General features: G+C 41.2%; 2 protein-coding genes across 7 annotated transcripts in view; one reads left to right on the forward strand and one right to left on the reverse strand.

The window, feature by feature from the left end:
* The window catches only part of USP40 (ubiquitin specific peptidase 40), a 49,540-nt gene extending 38,625 nt beyond the window's left edge, over positions 1-10,915 (forward strand). For 5 of the 6 annotated variants that reach the window (XM_067548616.1, XM_067548617.1, XM_067548619.1 and 2 more), the window contains 5 exons: positions 219-284; positions 552-762; positions 1,722-1,817; positions 2,268-2,362; positions 8,046-10,915. In XM_067548616.1, coding sequence (XP_067404717.1) covers positions 219-284; positions 552-762; positions 1,722-1,817; positions 2,268-2,362; positions 8,046-8,154 — 577 coding nt within the window. In that variant the 3' untranslated portion in view covers positions 8,155-10,915. The remainder of the gene's footprint in view (positions 1-218; positions 285-551; positions 763-1,721; positions 1,818-2,267; positions 2,363-8,045) is intronic. The other variant, XM_067548618.1, reaches the window with a different exon arrangement.
* Positions 10,916-15,557: 4,642 nt separating this feature from the next.
* Positions 15,558-25,579, reverse strand: LOC137154053 (anterior gradient protein 3-like). The gene is made up of 8 exons (XM_067549794.1): positions 25,514-25,579; positions 24,522-24,680; positions 21,344-21,407; positions 20,464-20,516; positions 18,786-18,862; positions 18,126-18,189; positions 17,166-17,249; positions 15,558-16,013 (listed from the first exon to the last, which is right to left on the reverse strand). Exons 2-8 carry the CDS (start codon positions 24,673-24,675, stop codon positions 15,964-15,966), a joined length of 546 nt encoding a protein of 181 aa, XP_067405895.1. The 5' UTR covers positions 24,676-24,680; positions 25,514-25,579; the 3' UTR covers positions 15,558-15,963.
* Between the last annotated feature and the right edge of the window lie 1,792 nt (positions 25,580-27,371).

The following is a 27,371-nucleotide window of genomic DNA, read 5'->3' on the forward strand; positions in this document are numbered from 1 at the left end:
TTTTTTAGAATTTTTCAAATGCAGTATGCACCGTATTGGATTTTTTTTTTTCATGTTGCTTTCAAAAAGGCGTGGCTTTAGTTTTCCAGCTCAACATAAGATAGTTTTGCCAGCACTTTAAACTGTACCTTGTCCAATTATAACACATGATTTTTAAATATTAAAAAAACAAAACCAGGGTGCGATTTTAAATTAGTTTTATTATCTTTCATTATTAGTGAATATAAACTGGGAGGCAGAACAGAACTCTGTATAGAACCTTTACAGAAGGAAGAGAATTTGGGGTAAGTACTACAAATACTTATAAGTATTTCATTGATGTACATTTCTGAGATTTAATCTAGCAGTTCTTAATTTAAAACTTTCTGTCAAGATTCCAGTCAGTGCTTTGTTCTAGAATACTTTATTTCACATTCAGATTATTTAACTTTTTTATTTCCCAGTAGAACTGTTCCTTCAAAGGAGAAGAATTGATCAGGAATATGCATGGCTCTTGGAATTTTGATTCACAAGAGCTTTGTTACTCCTTATTTTATTTTTTCTGATCACAGCCCCAGTGACTTGCTGCTTCGGGTGCAGATGGGCATACCCAGGGAGAGGGATTACTACTGCTCTGTGGATTTGGTGTGGGATATCGCCAAAGGATGCACAGCCTGGGCACTGAGGCAGAGAGTTGCGGCTCACTATTCTCTCCCAGTTGAGAAAATTGAAATTGCAAAATACTTTCCTGAAAAGTTTGAGTGGATGACAATCTCCAGCTGGGTAAGATCTGACATGACAGAGGCACTAGTTTGGGACTGCAGTGGCAGAGGCCAGTAATTTCACTTTGTGCAGAGACTGTTGATAAAAAAAAAAAAAAAAGTAAAGAAGTAAAGTTTAAATATATTTGAGCACATATTTCATTCAGTATTACCAATCAGGTGGATTTGGAAGTGAACTGGGCTGGTTATTCCTTAAGGGCCTGATTCAACTCTTATAGAAGTCAGTATAAGGACAATGACTGCTCATTTGCATCTAAGCCCGTAGAACTTGCAAGTTCTACAGTGTTAATGAGGTAAAAGTCCTTTGGGTGGATAGAAGTGGCATTAATCACATGATGAAACACTCCACTCAGCCTCTTGTACTATAGAAATCACTTACATACATTGAAAGGATTGCTAGGGTGGCAGGCCAGAGATTAAGTATAAAATCAGAAATCATCTTAGTATATGATTATGTATGGTAAATGCAAGGGTTTTTTTTTTTGGGGGGGCGGGGTTGTTTTTGTTTTTGTTTTTGTTTTTTGTCTTTTGCTTTTTGGGGTTTTTCCAAGTCCATAGCTACTGGAATGAGATTATGGAAATAACTCAGAGTTCTGCTGAAGTAAACAGATCCTCTGATTAAGGACCACAGTTAACTGGTTACAAATGCAGTATAATTCAGACCTCCTTAGTCAAATGGATGTGGGACAGTTAAAGTATGTGTATGAAGAAGAGGAAGGATACAGAAGTGGGAAACCTCATGGTGAATGGGGGTACAGTGTCATCTGGGAGGAAAACTTGCTGACAAAGGTGCATATGCAATTCTAAGACTAAATAAAAAACTCTTCAGTTGCTAAAGAGCAGCTGACCACAGGAGTTCTATACCTTAGAAGGTGAAACAAACAAAAATTAGTTTAAGAATCTCTGAAATCTACTATAGACTTAGCACACGTGAAGACTTTGATACTTGGCTTTATTCAGACCCAACAAATTTCAAAGAGGAAACGGAAGAAAAAACAGGAGAGTTTGCAGTCAGCACCCTACCACCTGAAAGATGGAGACATTATCGGTGTGAAGGTAAACCTCAGAACAGACACATAAGAATGAAAATAAATGGGATTAAACAGCCAGGGTTATTGGTGAACAAGCATGTAGTCTCAGCAGTAATAACATCCGCAGTATCCTGATTTCTCCATCATTCTTCTGTATCCCTTTTCATGTGTATTACAGTGACTACATATGAAAATGTCAGCACTGTGTGAGAGAATGGGCATAGGGCACCGCTCCTGTTGCTGCTGCTTCTGATGCTCTTTACCAGCCTAATGGAAGAGTGGGACGGGGACTATGCGCTTCCCACCACCCTGTATTATTTCAGATTCACTAACCCCAAGTGGTTTGGTGCAAAGATTGTAAATAAAAAAAAATGTTCAGTCAAATGAATTGTATTAAACTGCTGAATAGCAGATGTAATATATTATGAAAACTAAAAACAACAAACTTAATGCACTCAATACTTTCTGGTAACAGAATCTCCTACTTGAGGATGGTAAGGACTTCAGTACTGTGAGAGATGATATTGGAAAGAAGACCCAGAGGCAGCTTGCAATAGAAAAAAAGAAAAGGTATTTATTACAGTATTTATATTTCTTTGTGTTCTCAGAAATGCAAAGGGATTTACCAGCTTTCACAGACTTTTAGTACCGTGATACTTTGTCCAAGACAAACGATGCAACTAAGCATAGTCAATGTCCAGTAACAGTCTATGGTCCTGACAGTGCCAAAGGAGGCATAGTGAATAAAAGTAATTAAAAAACTTCTCCTTGTTTTTAATACTATATTTGCACTGTCAACCCATTCAACATTCTTCTTTGAGTAATGGTCCCTGTTGTATTCCACTGAGAGTTATGTGCATGCGTCCAGAGCTGGAGCTTTTCAAAGTAGTAGTGTCTATTGGTCTGCAAATGTGTCCCTTCATTGCCATGTGGTTTCATCTGAGGCAATAAAGGGTAGGGGCATCTTTAGTTCCTTCTCACTGCCTCATGGTACAAGTTGGAACTTTAGCTGTCCTCTCATTTTTGGTGATGCATTTTCTAAACTTTTCTCAAAACAAACAAAAACAAAACAAAAAAGCTACCAAGTTTTATTTAGTCAGGTTTTTGTTTAGTCTGGTAGTAGTTTCCATGTTTCTGCAAGTTTTGTAGGATTAAGGACTGGGGATGTCACTCCATTAGTTTCTACCAGACATAGGATTTCCATGGTTTTCTGTGGTAATTTTCTTGTTCCTGAATGTCCTGCAAGCCTCAGGATGCCACCTTGGCACTTCCCCACTGAACAATACCCCCCACCCCCTTCCAACAACCCATGTCTGGGAATTGGAGTATGACAAAGAGGCTGGGATTCAAAATCTGCTCTTCCTGACGTCGTTTGTTATCCCTCATTGGCTAACACCAGTGCTGCCCATACTGTGTCCAGGTGCAGCATCTGTCTCCTTCCCTACCTCTACATAGGATGGCAGAACCCTCTGCCCTAAGAAGCACCTCATGGAGGTTGCCATGGGGCCGCAGTCGGACCCTGGCCAGGGAACCCCCGTACACCGGCCTGAGCAGTGGAAGAGTGCACCTCCTATCATGGAACCTCAGCCTGAAACTTACACACCTGCGCCCAAGTCTCGCCATGAATCATGGAAGCATGCACATAGACATGGCAGTATGTCTTCCTCCAGGTCTAAAAAATATACTGTGCTATCCATTAGTTCTGGCCAAGCAGGAGCACTTCACTCTAAGACCCACAAGAGTGACAAAAGGACACATTGCTTGCCAGATCCTCTGGTCCCAGTTACGGACCCACACATCCCAGCACTGAGTCCATTGGCATTCAGTGAATCGCTGGTCCTGGGACAGGTAATCTTACAAGCCCTGGTTCCTTCCATTGATCGGGTGCCATTGACTCCAGGGAGACTTGCAACTACTCCTGGGCCTCATGAACTGTTTGCACTGGGAGAGATGCAGCATCTGCATGCACTGGTATTCTCATCTCCAAAGAAGCGCCCATCCCCTGTACTAGATCTGTCACCTTCTGGCCATGTTCATACGACACTCCCCACTCTGTCAGGTCCATCAGCACTGTTATTGATGCAGGACTTTGGTTCCTCCTCTGAGTCTGCGGTCCAAAACATGACATATGGCCCACCACTTCCATTCCGAGAACATGACTATCAAATAGTCCTGATGGCACTGTGGCAATACCATCCCTTACCTCAACCTGGCTCTCTGGGCTTCACAGCTGCAACAGCAGGATCAACCAGGATGGCTGTACTGAAGTTTGTGGTCCCAACATTTACCTTTGGAACCATCCCGTTCAACACTGGAGGACTTTCCTGTATCACCAACCCGTCCTTCACTGAGTAGACACTTGGAACCTGGATTAGATAATCAGCTTGGCTCCAATGGTACTGGTGGATCCAGAGGAATGTCCCTCATCATCCCTTGCAGAGACTGTCGTCAAAACTCTCCTCTTCACCAGACAGCTACTGTCAATTTGAAGAGCTGCTATGTAGGATAGCTAATGCCCTCGAAATACTGTCGGAAGAGGGGCAGGAAAAGCGGCGACACCTACCAGACATTTTACATGCTTCAGTACTGGCCAGAGTGGCCCTACTGATCGAGGGCATTCTGCGATCTGAATGTGCTGTGTGGCATACCCTGGCCATGTGCACCCCCACCCCAAAAGGGGCAGACAAAAGGTACAAGAGATCCAAGTTCCTGTTCTCGCATCCTCTGCCCAACTCCCTGGTGATTCAAACCATTACGGAGAGAGTGAAACACCCACACTCCACCTCAATTGATAAAGAGAGTAGACATTATGGGCCGAAAGGCCTTCTCCTTGGCCAGCCTCCAGTTCTGGATCTCGAATTACCTGGTGCTAATGCCAAATACTACTACTTACACTATAGACAGATGATGAAATTTGCAGATAAGTTACCTCAACAGGATCATTATGAATTCCAGGCTAGTCTAGAGGAAGGCAAGTTGGTCACCATGTCCATATTTCAGGCTGTGGTTGATTCAGCAGACACATCTTCACACATTTTGGCAACTGGAATAATCATGAGGAAGGAAACCTAGTTACATTCCTCAGATTTTCCTAGGGAAGTACAGAACACAACTGAAGATCTCCCTTTGACGAATCACATCTCTTCAATCAAGACGAATGACTCCTTGCACACATTAAAAGATTCTAGAGTCTCCTTACAATGCATAGGCACATATACATCAGCACCAAAGTGAAAATTTTATCACTCACTGCCTACACGTTACAGAACTCCCCAGTTCTACCACCAGCAGGCCTATGAACCTCCCCAGAAAAGCCCTAAGGTACACAGAGCACATCCATCTGTTCCAACAGTTCAGTTCTCCACACAACACTCAGTCTGTGCAACTAGAGTGCTGTCAACCTTTTTGCACTCCAACGCTCTGACCAACAAATTATTTCTTGGGCTGTCTCAAACTCTTTATGCCAGCATGGAGCACGATTACAATGGACAAGTGGATCCTGGATACCATTTGATGCGGCTATACAATCGAGTTTATGGCACTACCTCTCCCACATCCCTCACCCTAATCCCATTCCAAGGATCACTCTGATGACAGTTTTCTGACCCTGGAGGTGGACTCCCTCCCGGAAAGAGAAACAGTGGAACAAATCCCTGCAGCCCTTCAAGGAATGGGATTCTACTCCACCTACTTCCTGGTATCCAAGAAGTATCTCAGGCGCCTCAACCTTTACATTTGCAGACTAAAGTTCCACGTGGTCATTGTTGTGGCAATCATCCCTTCACTAGAAAAAGGTATGTGATTTATGGCTCTCGATATGCAGGATGCCTACTTTTGTATCGGCATATACGCAACTCAGACTGTTCCTGACGTTCACAGTGGGTCCTCAATACTTCCAATATATGGTCCTTCTGTTCAGACTTACCACTGCCCCACGAGTCTTCACAAAGATTTTCTCTGTGGTAGTGGCTCACAAAAAGTTCCTGTCTTCCCATACTTATATGGCTGGCAGCACAGTCCAGAAAAGAAGCTCAGGAATTGATGTCCCAATTTATTTTACTCTTCTCCCTAGGAGTGAGCATCAATATCGAAAAATCGACTTTTGCACCCTACACAATCCATAGAATTTATAAGAGCAGGCATCAACACTGCCTCTGCACATGCTTATCTGCTAAAAGAGAGGTTCCAAAGCTTAATGGACCTTGGTGACTTCCAGTCTCTTGGTCTCAGCCAGAACTTGCCTTTCCCTGCTTGATCACCTGACGGTGCACGTACATCATGCCCTTTGTTTGCCTACACCTGTGCTGTCTACAACTCTGGCTACAGTCTGCTCCCCCATGTACCAGTCCATGGACACCATTCCACCAGAAGTCATCTCTTCCCTTCAGTGGTGGACAAACCCGCTCCAGATTTGCTCTGGGATGCCCTTCCTCCCATCTTCACTGACCGTTACAATTATAATGGATGCATCGCTCGAAGGCTGGGGTGCCCACATGGAGATCTCGTGACACAAGGCATTTGTACTGCCTGAGAAGCCAGGATGCACATCAACATCCTCGAAATACAAGCGGTATGCAAGGCATGTCGTGCATTCTTAACAGCTGTCTGTTCTCATCATGTCCTCACCATTTTGGACAACACCACTGCAATTTACTATGTAAACAAGCAAGGTGGCATGCCATCCCAGCACTGTGTGCAGAAGTGGTATGTCTCTGGAAATGATGCATGTCACATCATATCCTTCTGTCTGCAGCCTACCTTCCGGGAACCCAGAATGCAGTTGCTGATGCTCTCAGCCGAAACTTTGCAACTGACCGCAAATGGGAGTTGCATGATGCAGTAATCATGGACATTTTCGGCTACTGGGGAACTCTGACCAGGGACCTCTTTGCATCTCATACCAACACCAAGTGCCTCCAGTACTGCTCCAGGGGAGGACTCAATGTCAGCTCGCAGGAGGACGCCCTGATCGTCGACTGGTTGGACTGGAACAACTATGTCTTCCCTCCACTGCCACTCCTACCACTCCTTTTTCACAAACTCAGATGGGACAGGGCGACAGTCATCCTGATTTCTCCCACATTGGCCTTGCCAGTTCTGGGTCCCTCTTCTTCACATATGGAAGCATCCCCCATTCCCACTACCAACATTCCTGAAGCTACTCATGCAACACAATGGCAAACTCAGACACCCCAATGAGGACGCTCCATCTGACAGCTTGGATTTTAGATGGATGCCTCTGCTAGCGCAGGGATGCTCGCTGGCGGTCCACGATATCCTCTTCAATAGCAGAAAGGACTCCACAAGGCAATCCTACCTCTTTCTCTTCTCTAAGAAAGTAGCTTTCCTGGTCACTATTACCTCTGTAGGGAGGGTTAGTGGACTGGGAGCTATGATGGCAGGTTCCTCCTTTACCACGTTCCATAAGGACACTGTCTCACTGCACCTGCATCCCCTTTCGGACATATGTAAGGTAGCCACCTGGAGTTTGGTACGCATCTTTTCTTCTCATTATGCTCTAGTCTAGGGTTCTGCGACGGACGCCTCATTCAGTACAGCTGTTCTCCACTCCATGGTTCCATCCTCCTCCTTGTATGCTATGCCTATCTAGGCACAGCTTGTTAATCACCTCCAGTGGAATACAATAGGAACCATCACTTGAAGAAGAGGAGGTGGTTACTTACCTGTAAGTGGAGGTTCTTCGAGATGTGCACTCCCTGTCTGTATTCCAAACCCACCCTCCTTCCCCTTTGCTGCAGATCTGTAGGTCTGCAGAGGAGAAGGAACTAAAGATGTGGTCGGTCCATCCCACCCTTTATCACCTCGGGCAAAATCATGAGGCAATGCAAGGGCACATGCACAGACTGACAGACACTACTACTTTGAAAAGTTCCAGCTCTGGGCACATAGCACATGCGCATCACCCTCAGTGGAATAAAGCTAGGGACCACACATCTTGAAGAACCTCCACGTACAGATAAGTGGCCTCTCCTCTGCTGCTTGCGTTTTGTGTGACCATTCTGATTTTGTAGCATGTTACACTTATTCTGCACAGGTTGACTACCCAAGATACTGAGCAGTGGAAAATCAGCCCTTTTGTCACCTGGGGCACACTTAAATATCCAGTTAATAGGTGTGGGGGTGTCATCTTTGCTAAAGTAACAGATTCCAATCAAAGTGATTTACAGCTTCCTTGAAGTACACTATTAGCATTATAGCTTAACGTTAATATCACCATCTGATTTTCTTATAGCCGAGAAGCTGAGCGTTTACAGAGCGATGTTCTCTCTGAGGGAAAGGTGGCTACTAAGCATCGTAAACCAGAAGTGGCTCTTTCCATCAATGTGGGAATCTTCAGATAGCATTGGACAGGTGACTTGATGAGTGACCCTTCCATTGATATACTGAATTAGAATGGAGTACCTCAACTGGACCAGCAGAGAGATGATCTTCTGAGAAGTGTCCTCATGAATCTCTGAATGAGACAACTAGCTATAGGATTCAGGACAACTCTGGATTTCCTGTAATCTGTATTGAAGTGCTTTCATGTCCCTTTATCAATGTGGAACTTACTCTCAGGCTGGGTAAATGCACTTTATCAATGAGAAAATTGATTACTATATTATCTTATCTTTCAGTGACTTTTGTAATAATCATATGTATTTTTATCTGACATGATTATCCTGTACCATCACTACAAAGCTATTTTTTCATTCAGGCATGTAACTTCTAAAAGGAATTGTCTGACACTCTTGATTTCTGAAACCATTATATCGTTGGTTTTGTTCACATGCCTGGTTGATGAATCTGAGCTTTATAATAGTTTAAATCAAAATTAGATTCATGCTCCCTTCTCTCTCTTTGCAGCCATTTTGTTGTTATATTTTTTCTGCAGTGCTAGTAGTTCTAGCAGCAGCCAAACAGCAAACCGCAAACAGCAAAAAAGTTTTCCATCTGAGTCTGCAGAGGTGACTGATTTAAACAGCGTGTGTGACATTTCAGTACTTGCCTCCTCTGTTATGCTACAATATTTCCATTGTGCAGCAAATCAAAACTCTACTCCTTGCCATATAATAAAGCACTCTTTAACATGAGCAGAAACTGATTTAAGCATTTCCTTAATCTCTGGAACACTAAATGTGTTCAGAACCTATACAGCTCTGGAGAGCTGTGTCTGTAAAATAGAAATATATTGTCACTGTGCTGTTGTTCTTCTCTAGATTCCTCATCCTTTTTCATTATCCACTAAGCTATTAAAAAGTTTAGAAGAGGAGGAGAACATTGTAATTATTTTTACTCAGGAAAAGGTTGTTTTTATTTTAAGGTAGTCAAATGAAATGGACTTTTCCAGTCTTTGTAATTGTGCTTGACTGACTTGATATCCCTCCACAGGTTTAAAAAAAAAGGGGGGGGGGAAAAAAACGTTTCTCCTCTGATGGTGTGCAACCAGCTGTACATCCCTGATAATAAAAGGGGTATGTGTAACTGAAACCGAATACATGGTTGCGTCTAATACCAGTTAAATACTGTGCTGTCCAAGGCTGTTATGGGTTATAGTGAATAAAACGTTTACTGTATTACTGTAAGACTAGTTCATGCTTAATGGTGAGACTACACTTTCCTACCACTGAGTCTGGTAAGAGGGCTTATTGCAAATTAATATCTTTATCTAACACATTTTTCAGTGCTTACAATTACTCTTTTGTATGTTCCCTGGTAGTACACGTATCACAATTTCATTTGCAGTCAGGTTCAGTGTTTCCTTCAGAAAGGATATTGATGTCGATACATTGAATTAACCAAACACTGGAGTGTATATTGTTTGTAATAAACTGTACTTTTTAAACACATTTTAGGTGATAGGACGACAATGGGATATATAAGTGAAAGATAATCACATATCATTAACTGAGCTACAATGAAATGTTCATCACATGCTACAAGTTTACCTTTCTCTGTTAGAAGGCTGAGCACCTTATAAGATGTACTACAAAATCTTGCACTCATGTTTGGAAAACCTATAGTAAATTATTAAGAGGAAGCATTCAAACACAGTTTCTGAAAAAGAAAGTGATATGTTTTCATTATAATTTAACTACTACTGTTGAAGTGACTGGCTCTGGTACCTGTACTGGTTTAGAGTATGCTAATAAATCTTGTATAGTTGATTTTGTAAGTATAGCAGTCTTAGTAGTAGAAGACCTTATTATGGTGACTATTAAAACTGGGTGAGAAGTGGGAAGATGCTGCTATTGAGGTGAGCAAGATTACTATTTTGGACAAAGCTTCAGAGTAACTGACTCCCTGCCTGCAGGCTCTGATTCAGCAAAACACTTCAGCATGTGAATAGTGCTGATTTCACTGTGACTGCATAAGTGCTTAAAATTAAGTAGGTGCTTAAGTTCTTTCTTGAATTGGGGCTTTAGTTGGGAGGGGGATATTTAAATGTCTAATTATTTGGTCCTACTCTTTAGTTGAGCCAAGTACAGATGAATTATGTAATTCTAGATTTATGCAAAGATTCGCTAGTAAGACTTAATTGAAGCCAGCAAACTTCTCTCTCTCTCAAACAGACCTGTTTTGCACAGTCTTTTTCTATTTTACATTTGTTTTGTTAAGTCACGCATTTTTCAGAAGTCACTTCACATAATGAGTACCAAAATTAAAATTTGGTAAATAAGGAAAGAATTTGTGTGCTTGCAAGCTATTACATTATATTATGTTTAATTTGCTTACATTTTATACTGGACAGTTCTACTATTCATTCTCTTTCCACCTTCCTTCAAAAGCTTATACTTTTGAGAAGACATGAAGCTCAGAGAAATTTAAATATAGTTCACAATTACTTAACTGAGTATTTTAGTATGTGCCTTTATTGAAGTGTAATGTAGCAATGACTGCACTGAACCAATATTGAGTTATTGTTTTTAATTTTGGCTTGAAAGACTTTAAAAAAAGTCTGTGTGGATCATTCCACAATGAGGAATTTTGTTAAAGGGGAAGATATCTTTTTAAAACTGAGTCTTCATAATTCCACAATTTGTCACGGTTATGTTCCAATGTGAGGAGAAGCTTTGCTCTTTATTTTTCAAGTATACTTCAGAAACTGAATAAAGAATTGTTTATATATGTATTATAACAAATGTTTCACTCGTGCTTTCCTTGTATACATACATTTTAGATGGGTTACTAAACAAACTGAATAATACTAACTAATGCATATTGTGATATGGTGAAGGCAGAAGGCAGTTGAAGAGTGCTGGATGGGAGATATGTGAGCCCCAGAATGCTCCGGGCTTTGTTCCCTGCTGACTCACTCAGAGCCACTGGGGGCAATTAGGAGCAGCTGAGGCTGATTAGTGATCAGCCAGGTGCTCCATAAAAGGGCTCCGCCCCCAAACACACAGTGCACGAGCTGGAGGAAGTAGGAGTGCTGTGCTGCGGTGAGGTGATAGGAGTGCTGAGCGGTGGTGATAGGAGTACGGAGCTGTGCAGAGGAACGAGCTGGAGAGCAGAGCGCTGTGGTGGAGCAGTGAGGAGGAAGGTACCAGCTCCAGAAGCCAGAAGGACTGAAGGAGGGGGAAAATTAGCCCAGGGGAAGAGTGTGCCGTCTGGAAAGCAGTACCAGCAGCACATAGCTGCTTCTTATAGGGCCCCTGGGCTGGGACCCGGAGGAGCGGGTGGGCCCGGGTCCCTACCCCCTCCCTGTGGGAAGACGGGGTGACGGGCAACTTCCTGGCCCACTACAAGCAGGAAGGTGCGAGACCCACTGAGGGAAGCCGGCCATCAGCCACAATATGGAGAAGGAATAAATGAATGAGCATCCAAAATGTCTGAAACACTGATCTCCTATTGTAAAGTTTATTTTCAACAAGTAAAATAAATAGTTTGGATGATTAGGAGGTGAGAGACCCTGTGAAAAGAGCTACTGAGGTTAAGTGCATGCTTTGCTGTTTTTCTTAATGCTCTAAGGTGCATAGTATCTAAGCCTGGTTATTTCATATTCATCCCAGTTTTCAAACTACCTTACTTCTCAGTACAGCTTTCTGATCCACACCAGCAGATCCAGATGGAGCTCCATTGACTCTTCCTAGGCAGATTCCATTACATGATTGAGGCTTTAAGTGTGTACTAATAACTGATACTGTATTAGGTTTTCCCCATATTTAAAAGTGTGATCTGCCAATGTATTGCCTCATAACTCTAACTTCCCTAGTATATTTATTAATCCGTTCCTAATCTTTTTTAAAAGAAATACCACAAACCTTCTGGAGGCCAGTGAACCCATGAACAATAAAGAAAAAGCTTTTTAAAGAATCAGTTTTAATATTTTATCTGTCTGACCTCAGACTGACGAGAGTGCTCCAGAGTATTGTATTCAACTCTGGGCACTTCATTATGGGGGAAAAAGTTGGTGTTTCTTGTAACTTCCTCCAGTTTGCCTAAGTAATTAGGGAGCTGGTGGAACTTACTTGTTCAGAAAGCTATTTGACTCTTTTAATTTTTCCTAAGTGACCACCCAAAGCGACTTTGCATTCTACACATATTTGATGGAGGTAAACTTCAGGGTGAAGAATTAGGATAGCAGAGGGGGATATAACTGGGCCAAATGTGTGGTAACACTGAGAGAATAAATTCAGGCTAGATTCAGAGGAAACTTCTTGACACTATAGACAACGTGGTAGTGAAGCCCTGAATACGAGGTGAATGCATTTTAGAGCAAGGGCTGTGAATGGGTCTTCCAGTGGCTTGGTGAACCAGTGATTTTTGGAGGCTGCCGTCCTGCTCCCCTCTTGTGCACCCACCCAAACCTCTAAACTTTCAGTTTAAAGAAAATTTATTCCAGCCTTTGTGGTAGCAAAAAACCTTCCGATTGTGAACTGTGTATTTAATGTAGTGATGTCTGCCTGAGTCTGCAGACCGCCATAAAGAAGCTCAGAGGTGTGAACTGCTCCCATTTACCTCTAGTGGAGAGTTGATGCTGATGCAGAACACTAACGGGATAACATTCACTTTCCCTCCTGATCAAAGCAGGCAAAAAAGAAGGATGACAATCAGCCAGCGTCTTGGTGCACGCAGAATACACAGGATGGAAAAGGAACAATTATAATGGTTCATTTGGAGATTTGCACAACACAAAGTGATGTTTTGTTCTGGTATCTCTTGGGTGAAGCTTGTGTATACCACCACTTCTTTTGCATTTGTCCCATGGATTAGATAACTTTATCTCATGTTATCTAATCCATAGATCCTGAGTACCGCTACTTTTTTCTACACTGAGGTTCCGCCCACAAACAAAGCTCCACTCAAGAGCGTTCTGTCTTTTTCTGTTTCTTTTTTAAGGAGTTCTTACCATCTCAGAAATGAAGAGTTGCTGGAATGCTGAGTCTGTTGTTATGGAAGACAACCTCAGCCTCTCATCCGTAGTAAATCTATAAACTTTTACACCATAAAGCTTTTGTTGTAAGTTGCAACTGACCCCCTCAAAAAAAAACAAAAAAAAAACATCCTGACTTTGGTGATCAGTAGGGGTTAAATATCTGTTTTTGCGAAAATTCCCTTTCTGGTTGTCTAAGAGAATTTATATCGAGCAAGTGTGAAAATTGGCCTCAAGTCATCATGTTTGCTTCATCACACACACAAAAAGATTGTTTGAAATAAATGAACATTGCATCCGACGAAGGGGCTTTCTGCCCATGAAAGCTTATGCCCAAATAAATGTGTTAGTCTTTAAGGTGCCACAGGACTCTCACTGTTTTGCTAAAAACAGACTTAATATGGCTACCCCTCTGGAACTCAAATGAACATTGGTTATTCCAATGATTAACCATTTCTAATTTTCTGTCTGCCTTTATTCTGCTACAGTATCCAAATCTTGGCTATTCTTCCAGCTACTGTGAAGTTCCAACCCCCACAACCCTCCCTGCAGCTAGATGTGACCTCCATGCCTTGATCATCTCCTGTCTTTTTTCCAGCTGAAATCATCTTCCTTTTTACCCATCGATCTGTCATGCACCTCTTTGAATCCTCCACTGCATCGAGGTAACATCTTGTCCCTTCTCTCTCTAACTCCACCTCCACCTTTGTATTCAAACTAAAATCTTAGTGTTGCTGTCAACTCTCTCTTCTCCTGCAGTTGTGTCAGCTTTGATGTCCTCTTCTGCATCTGTCTCCATGGGGTCCCCCCGCCCCTTGGCTGCCATGCATGGCCCAGCCAGTATCTACCCTTTTCTCTTTCAAAACCCTCAATTAACTTTGTGATGACCACAGGAAGTGTCCGTGGTGACTGGGAGTAACCAAGTGTGTGTTAAATGCATTTTTAAAAAAAACTGAACATGGCTATTCTAAGCCAGCAAGCTACCATATGATTACACTGCTGAATTTTGTCCTTCCTTACAGTTGATTATGCTCCCTCATCACATCACATCTAGATGTTGATTGTAAGCTCTCCAGTGCGGGGACACCACATCTGCTTGTGTGTATTGCTATAAAAAATACTTCAATAAACCTAGACCTTTATTCTCATCACACAACTCCCTAGAAACGTTAATGCAATTCAGGGAAGGCACTTAATGCCAAAAAAAGAAACAGGTTTAATTTTTAAAGAAATTTAGTAGACCTTGTTTTTTCCTCTCAGATGCTTAGCACAGGGTCAGGTTCTGCTTTTCTCATTGAGCATCAGTCTGAAACGTGATCATGTAAAAATGACTGTGACGGTTTGGGACATTTGGAGTCTGTTCTGCATCTGGGATGGTGAATTAAAGATTCAGCAGTCAGACCATGGTCATATGTGACCCAAAAATAATCGCTGATTTTCAGATCTTTAACTGCAGAACGGGCAGTTACATTTCAATGATCGTGAGTGGAGTAATTTTGAGGGGAATCAGAAGCACGGAACGCCATACGATTATTCCCAGTCACTCTTCTGATTGTAGCCATGCTTATTTCAAACAAACAATCATGTAAAAGATTTAAAAAAAAAAAAAAAAAGATGGACTGGAAAGCAAATAAATTGAAGATGCTTTCGTGGTGGTCTTTGAATTATAGTAAAGACTTTCACGTTTCTAAAAACAGGTAAAGTTTCTGAGACCTACATTAGTCATAGTGGTAATTCACAATGTAATGTGACACCTAGCACTTTTCATCAGTAGATCTTGAAGCACTTTATAGAGGAGGTCAGCATCATTATCCCCATTTAATGGAGGAAGAAACTGAGGTGATTTGCCCAATGTCACCCAGTAGGCAAGGGGTAAGTACAAAACTTGGAAAATGTACACAATTTGCCCTTGTGTGCATTTTAATCTGTTTAGATTTACATGTCTTAATTTTTTGCTACACAATTGTAAGAGAATATATTTAAACAATGGCTGCCTTCTGTGTCTAGGACATAAGCTAGATGACATGAAGAAGGTAATGCAGACTTATAGCTTACAAAAACTCATATGGTGGATGTGTCCAATCAGAGTACTGGGATGTGCTTCAAATGTTAGTCTGTTGGACGTTTACCAAAGGAAGCATGGGTTAAAACTCTTGGGGCTTGCTAGCAGAAATGGTCATGTGCAAAGAAGTGGAGAATTACTCATTTGTAAAATGTGTTAGTTGCTTCTCATGGGAAGAAAAAAAATAACCCCGAATTAGAGAAATGGTTAAAATATAGGTTTATGTTTTGGAAAAATTAATGGAAGTGTATCCACTGCAAAATACAGAGCAGAACAGATAGATAGTTGGTTACTATTTATTCAATACTTAAAGTAAACAGGCCCACAAAAACCATTGCTTTTGACACTTTTAAAAACATTTTGATAAACATTGGTTTGTAAACATGCATAAAAACAGAATCCTGACGCTTGGATAGTGGTGATTTGTAAACCTGCCAACTTCCTACATAAACAGCTACTTACAAGAGAGAAGTGTACTGTTCAGATGTTCTCCATACAGCATGCAGGGTTATTTCAGAGAAGGCTGAATGTAGTCTAGTCTAATCCCTTAGTACCACCACTTCCTCTATATTAATCTTTATTGAAAAAGGCACTATGTACAAAATGCACTAATGCCAATAAACTTCCGGACTTGTATTTTCATGTTTTGTGCACTAGCAGGGTTGTCCAGTCCTGACTTTTGCTGTACAATCAGCCCAGTTCCTTGGCATGTGTAGATCTGCTCAGGTCTGTTCACAGCTCTGTGTGGAGAAGTATCTTTGCTCGCCTCATGTTTTCAATCACTGTAGAAAAGACTTCAATTTACTGAAAGCACTGATGCGGTGTTGCTGTGTGCAGTTGTTAATGTACAGTACTAGATCATACACTAGGTGGGAGTGAGAAATAAATCTATACTATACTTTGACTCTCCTGACTTTTAACTGGTTTGTTTTTCAAATAATTACATCTTTTCAGAAATTTTTAAATGTATAACTATTCACAAACTTAACTGTGTCTTAGCAAAGTTTTTTTGAATGGGGATTTTTCAGTAGAAAACGTTTTAAAACACTGATTTGTAAACTTGTAGTTTTTACACTTTTTCCGGTGGGGACTATCTATTAACTCTGAATTTTGTATAAACACATTTAATGTAACACACACAATTCTGTTTTAATCAGTATTTCAGTAGCAGAGTTTGTCACCTTGGGACAGAATGGTTCAGTTAACAGAGTTTATGTATTACTGATCCACACAAGTCTGCAGTGTTGCCAATGCTTGTGATTTTTTTATTACAGGTTTTACAGTATTTGGTGGTTTTTTTCCTGTAGAGTCCCAGCTCCTCGAGTCATGTGACTGTGAGAATTCCAGCTTTCATTTTTATAAAATAAGATGCTAGCCCTCAGAGTTTCATAGAAAAGCTTGAAAAATGACCTACAGGTACCGTAAAGGTTCTAGCACCAGGAGAACTCAAAATACAGTTTTAAAGATCTCATGGTTTTTTAAGGGCCAGTTTCATTATTTTAACACACAGGATGGGCAATATTGCTGGAAATCTTTATCCACTTTAGTGACTCAGCTGATGGAGATTTCAAACTGAGTCAGCTGTGGCAGAAGTTTGTAAACACCTTGAACACAGTCAGGTCAGCTGACTTGGCCCATACACTCTACAACCAGCCCCTTGAGGAAGTTTTCAGAGATTCAGATGTTGTCAGGGGAGTTGTCAGAAATGAACAGCTCAGCTTTCCCATAATACTCAAAGGCGCTAGTTCCCATTGAGTGCTAATGAACAAAACAAAGTTAACATTTCTAAAACAAGCTGTGTGAGAGGATATTACACTAAACTGGATCACTTTTCAAAAATTAAACCCTCAAATTCTTATTTCTTTATAAACACCATGTCTTGTTATATATTAAATGAACACTGTTTAGTATAAAATGTTGCTTATTTCACTCACAGTTTGAAATGTCTTCTGGTTCATATGCATACATTCTGTTCTTATATTTTCCTGCCAGATCAGCTCGAACTGTCATAGAGGGATCTTTAGGGGGGAAAAGGTTCAAAGTGTTAGCAATGGAGGCCGTTAGGAAGGAGCAGTGCTGGTTAATGTGTTTGGGTGGATGGGGGTATTTGGGGAGAGACTGAAGCCTTTAAAAACTGTTCATTAGCACAGCACTCTGATAAACTGTAGTTAGGCTAATAGCCCCATGGATCTCAGTACTGGAGCTTAGTCTCTGCCCTAGACTGGTTCTTGGACAATAATGCTGGTTAGATGCATCTGAACTGGCATTCTGAAATTGGTAATGACACCAGTCCAACAGTCAGCTAGGTGTGGTCACTAAAAAGTGTCGGGCTTTATCCTGTTCATGTCCAACAATCCTACACTGCAAGCTCTTGCCGATAAGGCTAGACCCTGTCCCTGGGAAGCCCAATGAATCCTTAATAAGTATTCAGCTATAGCCAGGGAATCTAATTCTTATCTATTTTCACATACTTTAGCATGGCATCATGTTGGGTGTGTATTGTTTATATACAGAACCAGCTCCTTAACTGGTATAAGTTGGTATGTTACTGTCAGTGGTGCTACACTGATTTATACAGTTGAGGATTTGGCCCATGATGGCCAAGATTTAAATAAGATGACCACTGATTTTTGGATGCCCAACTTTACACCTTAAAGGAGCCCTGTTTTCAAATAGTGCTAAGCAGCCAGCCTCTGAAAAGCAAATCTCTTTAAACTGTCTGAAATTAAGCAACCACAATCACTAGCCACTTTTGCAAGTCTTGGTCATTAGGTCCTATTTAACTATAACTTGGAGAAATCTGGGTTTCCTGGTGACTATGCAGGGAATCTGTGCTACAAGTGACACAAGGCAATTGTTCACTTTTGATTATTGCAAAGAATAGGGAAACTCACCGACAAAGAGGATCCTAGGGACATAGTGGCCATCGGGTGCCATGTTGTCATCCGTGCTAGAATGCTGAAAGAAAGTTCAATAACTTTTTTGTGATGGGTCATTATCCGAACAGCTGCCGCATCAGTCAAAGCACTAGAAATGGAACAAACTAATCAATATTCTTTATTTTGCTAGAAGTACATTATGTGGTGTGGTGCAGTGCTATGGAGTTTTCCTTCTCCCTGGCATATAACACAGCACTGATAGTCACAAAGGGATTGCTATATTGAATCAGAACAAGATTCCATTCAATTCAGTATCCTGTCACTGACCGTGGCCAGTATAAAATGGTTCAAAGAAAGGCAATGGAAACCCCATAATGGACAAATATACAAGCCTGCCAATATCGGTCACTTTTTTCATAACCTAAGAAAACTATCTGAGACTGGATTACACAGATATATCTGGATTTGAGATTACGAATGTCTCCCTTTCTGAAAAAGGGATTTTTAGCAAATCCTGCTGTGGGTTTCCAGGAACTTGGAAACCAGATATTTGAATGAAAATAAATTAAGTAACAAAAAACCCAAAGAAATAAATTTCTGACTTGATGTTAAGACTTTTTATTCTGCTTCCAGTTATATATTTTGATAATAATGACTTTTAAATTATGATCTTACCACCAAATTAAGCATAATAAAATCCTCTTGAGCCATCTTTTGGATCTCTGGGCTAGAAATAAAAGCTTTCCTTAAAGCTAAAAAAAACAAACAAACAAAAAAAGTAATTTAAGTGGGATATTTGATCAGCAGCTCACTGTTTTCCACTCCTGGTGTATGTTTTATATCAGTTTACAATGTCCCTAAAACCATGAGTTTATGGATAACTTTTTCAGACTATTGCATGCACATGTTAGATGAAGCTTGGATAACTCAGCAGATTTTTTTCTGATGCTTAGTTTATTAGAACTGTTTGCCTGTGGAGCCAGTTGCTGTTTGATGTAATGTAGAAAAGGTCATTCCCTTTGTGGGACTCGGTCATAAATCTAACGTCCTCCAATAGTCATTGGCATTATACGTAAGAATAGGAATCATGCATGTTTTATGCTGCATAGAACTAAAACAACTATAGTAACAAGTACTTAAAATGTTGCAGGAAATACTGGGGTCAGAATTTACATGCAATCCTCAATTTTAACGACCTACACTGGGATAAAAACCTAATAGAGCAGTGCTTCATCTCAGCTCTTCTTTGTCAAAAAAGGTACCAATATTCCCTCTTGGAGTGACTGGCTGGTTTATAAATATAGATGGTGGCAGATGCTCTTGAAAGCTCAAAAGTCATGACTTAAAAGTGCCACACCAACCTTTGAGGTCTCAGACCTCATGGTGGTGTTACAATGCAATAAGAAGTCACTGAGATGTTACACTCGGAGAGAAGTCCCATGTCAAGTTATTTCAGATGTTTTAGACCATATTGATCAGAGAATGCTGCTCCATTTCATTGGCAAGTCATTTCTTTACCAATATCTAACGCATCCTTTTCAGAATACCACAAGCGTGAAGTTTGCTGTATAAATGATAAAATTAATTGATTATAAGTGGCGCAGCTAGCGATGCCTATAATTAAGGTTGCATGACACTTCCTATTCTGACCCTGCTTTTACTTGCTCATTACTTTGCCAAACATCAGCTGCTTGGACTGAAATTTCTGCTAGTTGTGGACTGGGGTGGAGATGAGGAGCCAGAAGTCTGCTGGATCACTTATCTACCCAGAGCTGGGAAAGTGCTTGGAAAGAACATGCAAACCAACTAGCAACTTTAAGGTTGCAAATTCAAGCACTCAAAAGTTAGGAAATGCCTGAATTAATGTTTTTGCTCTCTTGTCCCATATGCATTATGATACAGTCTTTAATGACATGATCACATACTGTTTGTTATTTTGTATATACTACATTAACTATAAAACAAATATCAGAATATCTGAGCCCTCCTTCTGATCAAATTATAATCCATAATTAATATTAGTTGAGCTTTACCGTGGCTGGGTCTGGGTGAAAGAAGATGCAATGACTCCATGGCCATTGTCAATCTCCTCAGAGGAAATCCTGATGCCAAAGATATTTGGGACCCAAAATGCTGATCCAAAAAGCTAACAGGTTTTACCCTCCATAGACAGTGTCTCTGCCAATGAAGTTTTGACCTAAAGCAGGTTGCTAGGCAAAAGGGTGTTATGGACCTCTTATTCCATACTCTCATCTATAACCCAAGCAGGCTTCATCGCTCCTGCTTTCAGTGGATGTTTCAGGAGGTTATATAAGAGTTTTAGTTTGATGTGGAGGCGTTTCCTTTTTCTCACCTTGGCTGTAAGGGCATTCTTCTAAGTGGTGAATGACCATCAGAGGTTTCTTGCTAAAACGACACGAAAAAGGTGGTATATCAGACCATTTATAGAAAACAAGTATGTTGTTACAGAGCTATACTTTCAGTGAGTGGGCTTCTGATGCTGCTCTAAACCACATCCTGGAACTATGAGAAGAGAGTTTGATTTGTCAGTGGCTCTTCCACCTAGACTTACCTTATTATGGTCTTGTGCATTGCTTAGCTGTTATAAGATTAGAATATTTCTAATTGGAATGTCCATTCATATTCCAAGTCACAACAATATGACAATATATTTACTATTATGATAATATATAATATAAACAATATATTCGATCATATGGATACAGTGATATACAAAGAAAGGATCATGTACAAGGATTCTAGGATTTATGTACAAGGCGTCTGACCCAGAAGGTCAACTCCCACCGAAGTCCTGTTCATCTCCTCTTTAAATCAACAGGATTGAAGGGCTCTCAGCATCTTGGAGAAATAGACTCATCCAAGGAAAACAAAGATGAGTTTCTGTCAGGGTGTCAAATGACATAATTGGAACTGTAGTTCCTAGAACGTTCATGAGCATTAGTTTTTCCAAAGACCTTGGGAGCAGGGATTGCCTCTTACAATATGTTGGTATAGTGCCTTGCTTCAAAGGAATATCTGTTCTTAAAAGGGCCTCAGTCACTGCTGGAATACAAATAAATCATAACAGTTTTTAAACACAATCCTAGTCCATGGTTTTAGCACCATATTAGCACATTTTGCCTATTTAAACAATAGCTTCTTGGGGAATTACAACCAGTGTGCTTATGTAAATCTTTTTATGATGCTGCAAAATAAGAATAACTAAAGATTACCTGTTTCTTGATTGAGCTAAAGCTTCTTCATATGTCTGAACCCATTCAATTTCATCACCCCATCCTATAGAGAAGAAGATTGATTGATTGATTAATTTCTTTTGTGTATAAATGGTGCCATTGATCGTCAGAGCTGGTGGATGTCCATACTTTGCTGACCAATGTCGCCAAAGGCTAAATGTGGAATCTCTCTGAGGAATGAAACTTGGAAACAAATTTGGAACCACATCAAATTGGTTTCATTCAGCTCTGCCCAATCCGTATCTGATTTGCAACGTACTGAACAATTTCTCCTAGATACCCAGTAGACTCCAAGATATGAATGTGACATTATTGCACCCTACTGCAGATGCAGCCACTCCCATGCCTCGCTATCACACATCCTTTTGTTCTACTAGCCCCCACCTCCGGTGGACAGCCATCTGTACCCCCATTGCACAAGCACTAACCTACCCCATTATCCCTTCATTTAAAATGCCTTCTCCTTTCATGGAGAATGACCCCTTCCATTCATCTCTTTCTTCTATGGTCTAACTTTATCCATGCTAAAATAATTAACCCATTTACTTAGCATCCAAAAGGTATAGGAACAAGAGTTGCCATAATTCATAAAGACCTTCCATCCTAATCCTTGTCTCCCTTTTTGTAATAATCCTTTTTTTCCCCTCTGAGTATGTCTATGTGGTCTTATTAGATTTACTCATTTTCTTGATAAGGAACAGTCTGGTATATTCCTTTGATCAATTAGGAATATGACAATTACACAGATATGCCATAATTTAAATACTTCCAAACATCTACATTTTACAGGACAATTGTGCTTTAGTGATTAGATACATACCCAACTTTGAAGAAATCTAACGAGAGGCAAGTTATCCAAAATTTACACAATACTTTTAAAAACTTGGGATTCTCCACATTATATACGTAGGACCAGTCCCACAGCTAGTGCAAAACAAATTAGCCTAACTGAAATCAATGGAGCTGCATTAGTTTAGGATAGCTGAGGGTCAGAGTTGAGGGCTGGATACTAAAACGCCTCATGATTTGCACTCTACAAACATTGCTGTCCACTCCTTGTCCCACTGCCTTGAGCCTGGCCCCCAGGAAGGGAAGATGCTGCCCTGACTCTCCACAGAGTGGGAGCTCAGGAAAGGAAGGAGTTTAGCTGGGGATGGCACAGCAGAACCTACTGCCTACTTTGTCCTGACCCACAACTACTTCAGATTTGGAGCCAGTCTATACTTCCAAGTCAGTGGCACAGCTATGGGCACCTGCATGGCCCCACAGTATGCCAACATTTTTATGGCTGACCTTGAACAACGCTTCCTCAAAACTCGTCCCCTAACACCTCTTCTTTACCTACGCTACAGATGATATTTTCATCATCTGAACGCACGGGAAAGAGTCCCTCAAAGATTTTCACCAGGATTTTAATAATTTCCATCCCACTATCAATCTCAGCCTGGACCAGTCCACACAAGAAATACACTTCCTGGACACTACAATAAAAATAAAGGATGGTCACATTAATACCACCCTATACCGAAAACCAACTGACCACAATATGTATCTTCCTGCCTCCAGCTTTCACCCTGGACACATTACACGATCCATTGTCTACAGCCAAGCCTTAAGATACAACTAGATTTGCTCCGATCCCTCAGACAGAGACAAACACCTACAGGATCTCTATAAAACATTCCTAAAACTACAATACCCGCCTGGAGAAGTGAAGAAACAAATTGACAGAGCCAGATGGGTACCCAGAAGTCACCTACTACAAGACAGACCCAACAAAGAAAACAACAGAACACCACTGGTCATCACCTACAGTCCCCAGCTAAAATCTCTCCAACACATCATTAAAGATCTACAACCTGTCCTACCAGATGATCCGTCTCTCGCTCAGGCAGTGGGCGGCAGACCCATCCTGGCTTACAGACAGCCCCCCAACATTAAGCAAATACTCACCAGCAACCATGCACCCTACAAAAAGTCCAACCCAGGCACCTATCCCTGCAACAAACCCCGTTGCCAGGTCTTCCCACACATCGACTCTAGTGACAGCATCACTGGTCCTAACCACATCAATCACACCATAAGGGGCTCATTCACCTGCACATCCACTAATGTTATAAATGCCATCATGTGCCAGCAATGCCCCTTTGCCATGTACATTGGCCAAACTGGACTATCATTACGCAAAAGGATAAATGGACACAAATCAGACATAAAAAATAATAACATCCATAAACCAGTCGAACACTTCAATCTCCCAAGACATTCTGTCGCTGACCTGAAGGTTGCTGTACTTCTCCAAAAAAAACTCCAAAAACAGATTTCAAAGAGAAACTGCTGAGTTAGAAATTATCTGCAAACTTGACATGTTTAAACTGGGTTTAAACAGAGATTTGGAATGGCTCTCTCATTACTAGAGGTAAATTGCTTTGATCACCCATTCTCACCTCCTACTCAATGGTTGTCATTAGACCTCAAGTACCTGGCTTTTATCCACCTACCCCATTGTTCTCTATGTGCTTGTATATGTATATGATGCCTCCTATATGTTACCCATTTGCTGTATCATTTCTACCTACTGCATCTGAGGAAATGAGCTGAGACTCACGAAAGCTTATGCCTGCTGAAATTAAATTTGTTAGTCTTTAAAGTGCCACAGAACTCTCGTCGTTTTTACTGCCAGAAAGCTGCCTTTTCTGCTTCCGGCCCATTGAGCTTAACCTCTAAGTAGCTGGTTGGCAGTCAGCAGGATGGGACGGGGTGAAGAACTTCAGACTCCACTCCCTCCCCATCACAGCCCATTGACATTTAGGACAGGCAGCATTGTAGTCCCCTATGAGCTGAATGCTGGGGAAAATGTTCCAACTGCCCCATAGGCCAGAAGCAGGATTTACTGGCCTTCAGGGACCAACTAAAGTGCATCTCCTTCAGTTAGGGTTTGGGCCTATGTTTCTGAATGGCAGTGAGGGAAGGTCTCAGTGTCTGACAGTAACTATTGGGAAGCAACAGTAGTCATTTGACTACCTGGGTACTTGGATGGTATTCCTGTTTATACATTCTTTTTGCTAAGGTGAGATGCCCAGAAGTTCTGTGGATGGGCATCACATGAAAATGCTAATACAGATAAATGCTTTGCTCACCGGCTTCACCCACTCACCTCGGGAGAGAGTTTGAGGCGTCCTTATCCGCGTGAAGTTCATTTCCTCCTCCTCTTCCTCCTCCTCCTCAGGGATCTTCTGCAGCTTTCTCTGGGCAGCTACCACTAGGCCATTGCAGATGAGGAGGGAACACAGTAACTGAAAGGTGTGCATGTTTTCTGGAAGGTAATTCAGACATGTCTAATGTTAATAGAGAAAAATCTTTAGAAAGCGTCAGTTTAATATGATACAACTTTGAAATGCCTACAAGCCATGTCTCATGGAACCTCACTTCAGCAGAAGAAAAGTTACTCAGGAATCACTGTTTCTGGCCAAAGCACCCTGTTTCCTTATTGTTGGAGCAAAGAATTATGAAGAATCCAACAGAATCTTGGGTCTCCAACTATAATGAGCTACTTAATCTTGGACTTTAGCAATGCACTCCTCAAGAAAACTAGAGGAGCTTTCCTGCATCGACGAACATTTCTGTCTACATATCTCATTACAACTGAACCACTGCATTTTTTCCTTTAACTCAGAGGCCAAACGTTTCCAACCTCATTGCCTAAAAAGAGGCTTCCAACTCCACTTTAATCCAAGGGGCCTGATTTTCAAAGGTGTGCTAGCCATGTGCAGCTCCAACTGACATCAATGGGAGTTGGGGTTCCGTGGCAGCTGAAAATGAGACTGTTTCAATTTAGGCACCTAAATATGCTTGGAGCCAAAAATTAGTCAGCTACGTTTGACAACGCTGGTCTGACATTGCTTCATAGATCAGTGTGATGTCAAATATGCCAGCAACAACTCTTTACATCTCTTGACATCATTTTTTTTTAAACAGATTTTTACCTATTTTAATTTCTTTGTTGCAGTTTTTAAACTACAGAATAGCAGGGACAGCTGTAGGGACTGAAGCCAGTAGCAAACGTACACCTTAGAAAGGAAATGCACGTCCTTTTTGGGACCAAAACAATCCAATAAAAATGCATTTTCTTAGAATGATTTTTCTCACCTGGAACCTTAGGCTGAGGTGTCCCAGCAGAGAGTGAAAAATGCACCTCTTCCAGTTACTCCTCTGTGGTACGAATAAGTAAGTTTAACAGCTATTTATATCCCTGTATTTGCTCAGTGAGTGAAGATGAACGTCAACTAAAATTCCAGGATATCCTGCTCCTGGCAAGTACAGAACAATCTTTCTACAAAAGCTTGCTTTGAATCGACATGGCAGAGTGCTTGGTTTTAATCATGGGATATTGATTAATGAAAGTATTCATTCAAGTGTTTATGCTAGACACACTTTTTTTTTTTTTTTTAAACCATATTTGCTTCCCTAGGCAGTGGCTATGTATCTGTCAGCCACTAGTTAGTCTAAGATTTTCGTCTAAATGCATATGAAAAGTTTATTAGAGGAAATCACATGTAATTTTTTTTAGTTTCTTAAGTTCTTCAACAGGGTTAGTGTAATTTCTGTTCAAAACTACTTGAAGAACTTTTTCAGTGGATATTGTTAGAATTCTGCAATGTCTCAAAGATGTCTTATAATGTAATCAATTCTTTTTTCATTTTTCTGTATTAATATAGCTTCAGCCATGCAGGACCGAATTATGGTAGAATGGCTAGCTCCCTGCGTTGGTCTGGTTGGTTGTGTCAGTAAACTCTCTCAGCTACTGTAGATTGTAAGGCTAGTGTGTGGAAAGTGTCTGGCTTCGTTTTTGAAATTTAGTGTACCCCTTTAGACCAGCTCTCCATGCACAAAATGTAGCTGCATTTACAAAAGGCTTTAGTTTAAGGTTCTTTAGAAGAGATTAGTTATTAAGAAAAATAAGCATCCACAATGTAAAGGGCAAAGTCCTGTTGTGAACTGAACCATGTTGATGCAATTGGAAAGAAGGTAGAATAAAAGAGCTGATTGAGGCGAAGAGCAGTAAATGAATGTGATAATCTATGTGATCGTACGAAGATTACAGTGACAATATAAACAGGGGGTCCTGTAATATCCTCAGCCATGGCTGATGGAGTCAACAAACCCTCCCAAAGGGATTATAGCCCTCTTCTTTAAAACAATGTTTTTTTTAATATAGTTCAGCCAAAATACTACATTAAAAGAACATGATTACGGCTGCAAAGTCAAGCACTTAAAAGTTAGAAAATGCCAGATTTACACTTGCCTGTGTAACTGTGATTTGACACCCTTGTACAGGCAGGGGCACAGTGGGGAAAAAAGCATGTGATCCTGTAATTGAAGACAGTTTCCTAATGCATACGCACGAAGGGCTTAATTAAGATTGCACAAACAACTGTATCTCCGGCATTGCTTGACTCTGCAGCTGAAATAATGTTCTTTTAACAGGTTTTTGTGTGTGTGTAGTTTCCTAAGTGTGAGTGTGTTTTCAGAAAAGCACTCTACTATATGCTACTGTGGCACCGCCCTGTTTCTCAAAAAAACTTCAGCAGAGTTTGAACCCTTCAGAGCCTTCAGCACTGCTTGCAGGCACCCAAGCTACAGGACTGACTGCAGTAGTAGCAGGAGGAGGAGGAGGCTGTTTTTCCAGATGGGGTGGTGGGGGCAAGAGTCCTGCCCATCTCTCTCTATCTCTGCCTGAGAATTGGGAGAGCTCCTGCCTAAGTGGTGCCACTGGGGGCAGTATCAACGGTCATTGGGGTCAAGCGGTGGGTCTGCAGGTATAAGGGGGAGTCTGGCTATGCTCTCCTCCTCCCCTCTCCCAGCTATAGCTGCTCCCTGGTGTCCCCAGTCCAGTGTGTGATGCTGCTTCTTGGCATGAGCCTGGCTCTCCAGGATGTTTAGCTGAGGTTAGTCCTGCTTTGAGCAGGGGGTTGGACTAGATGACCTCCTGAAGTCCCTTCGAACT

Source organism: Emydura macquarii, unplaced genomic scaffold (genome assembly GCF_026122565.2).
Source record: "Emydura macquarii macquarii isolate MOO-44397 ecotype Brisbane River unplaced genomic scaffold, CSIRO-AGI_Emac_v2 contig_1253, whole genome shotgun sequence".
In the NCBI taxonomy this organism is placed as follows: Eukaryota; Metazoa; Chordata; order Testudines; family Chelidae; genus Emydura; species Emydura macquarii.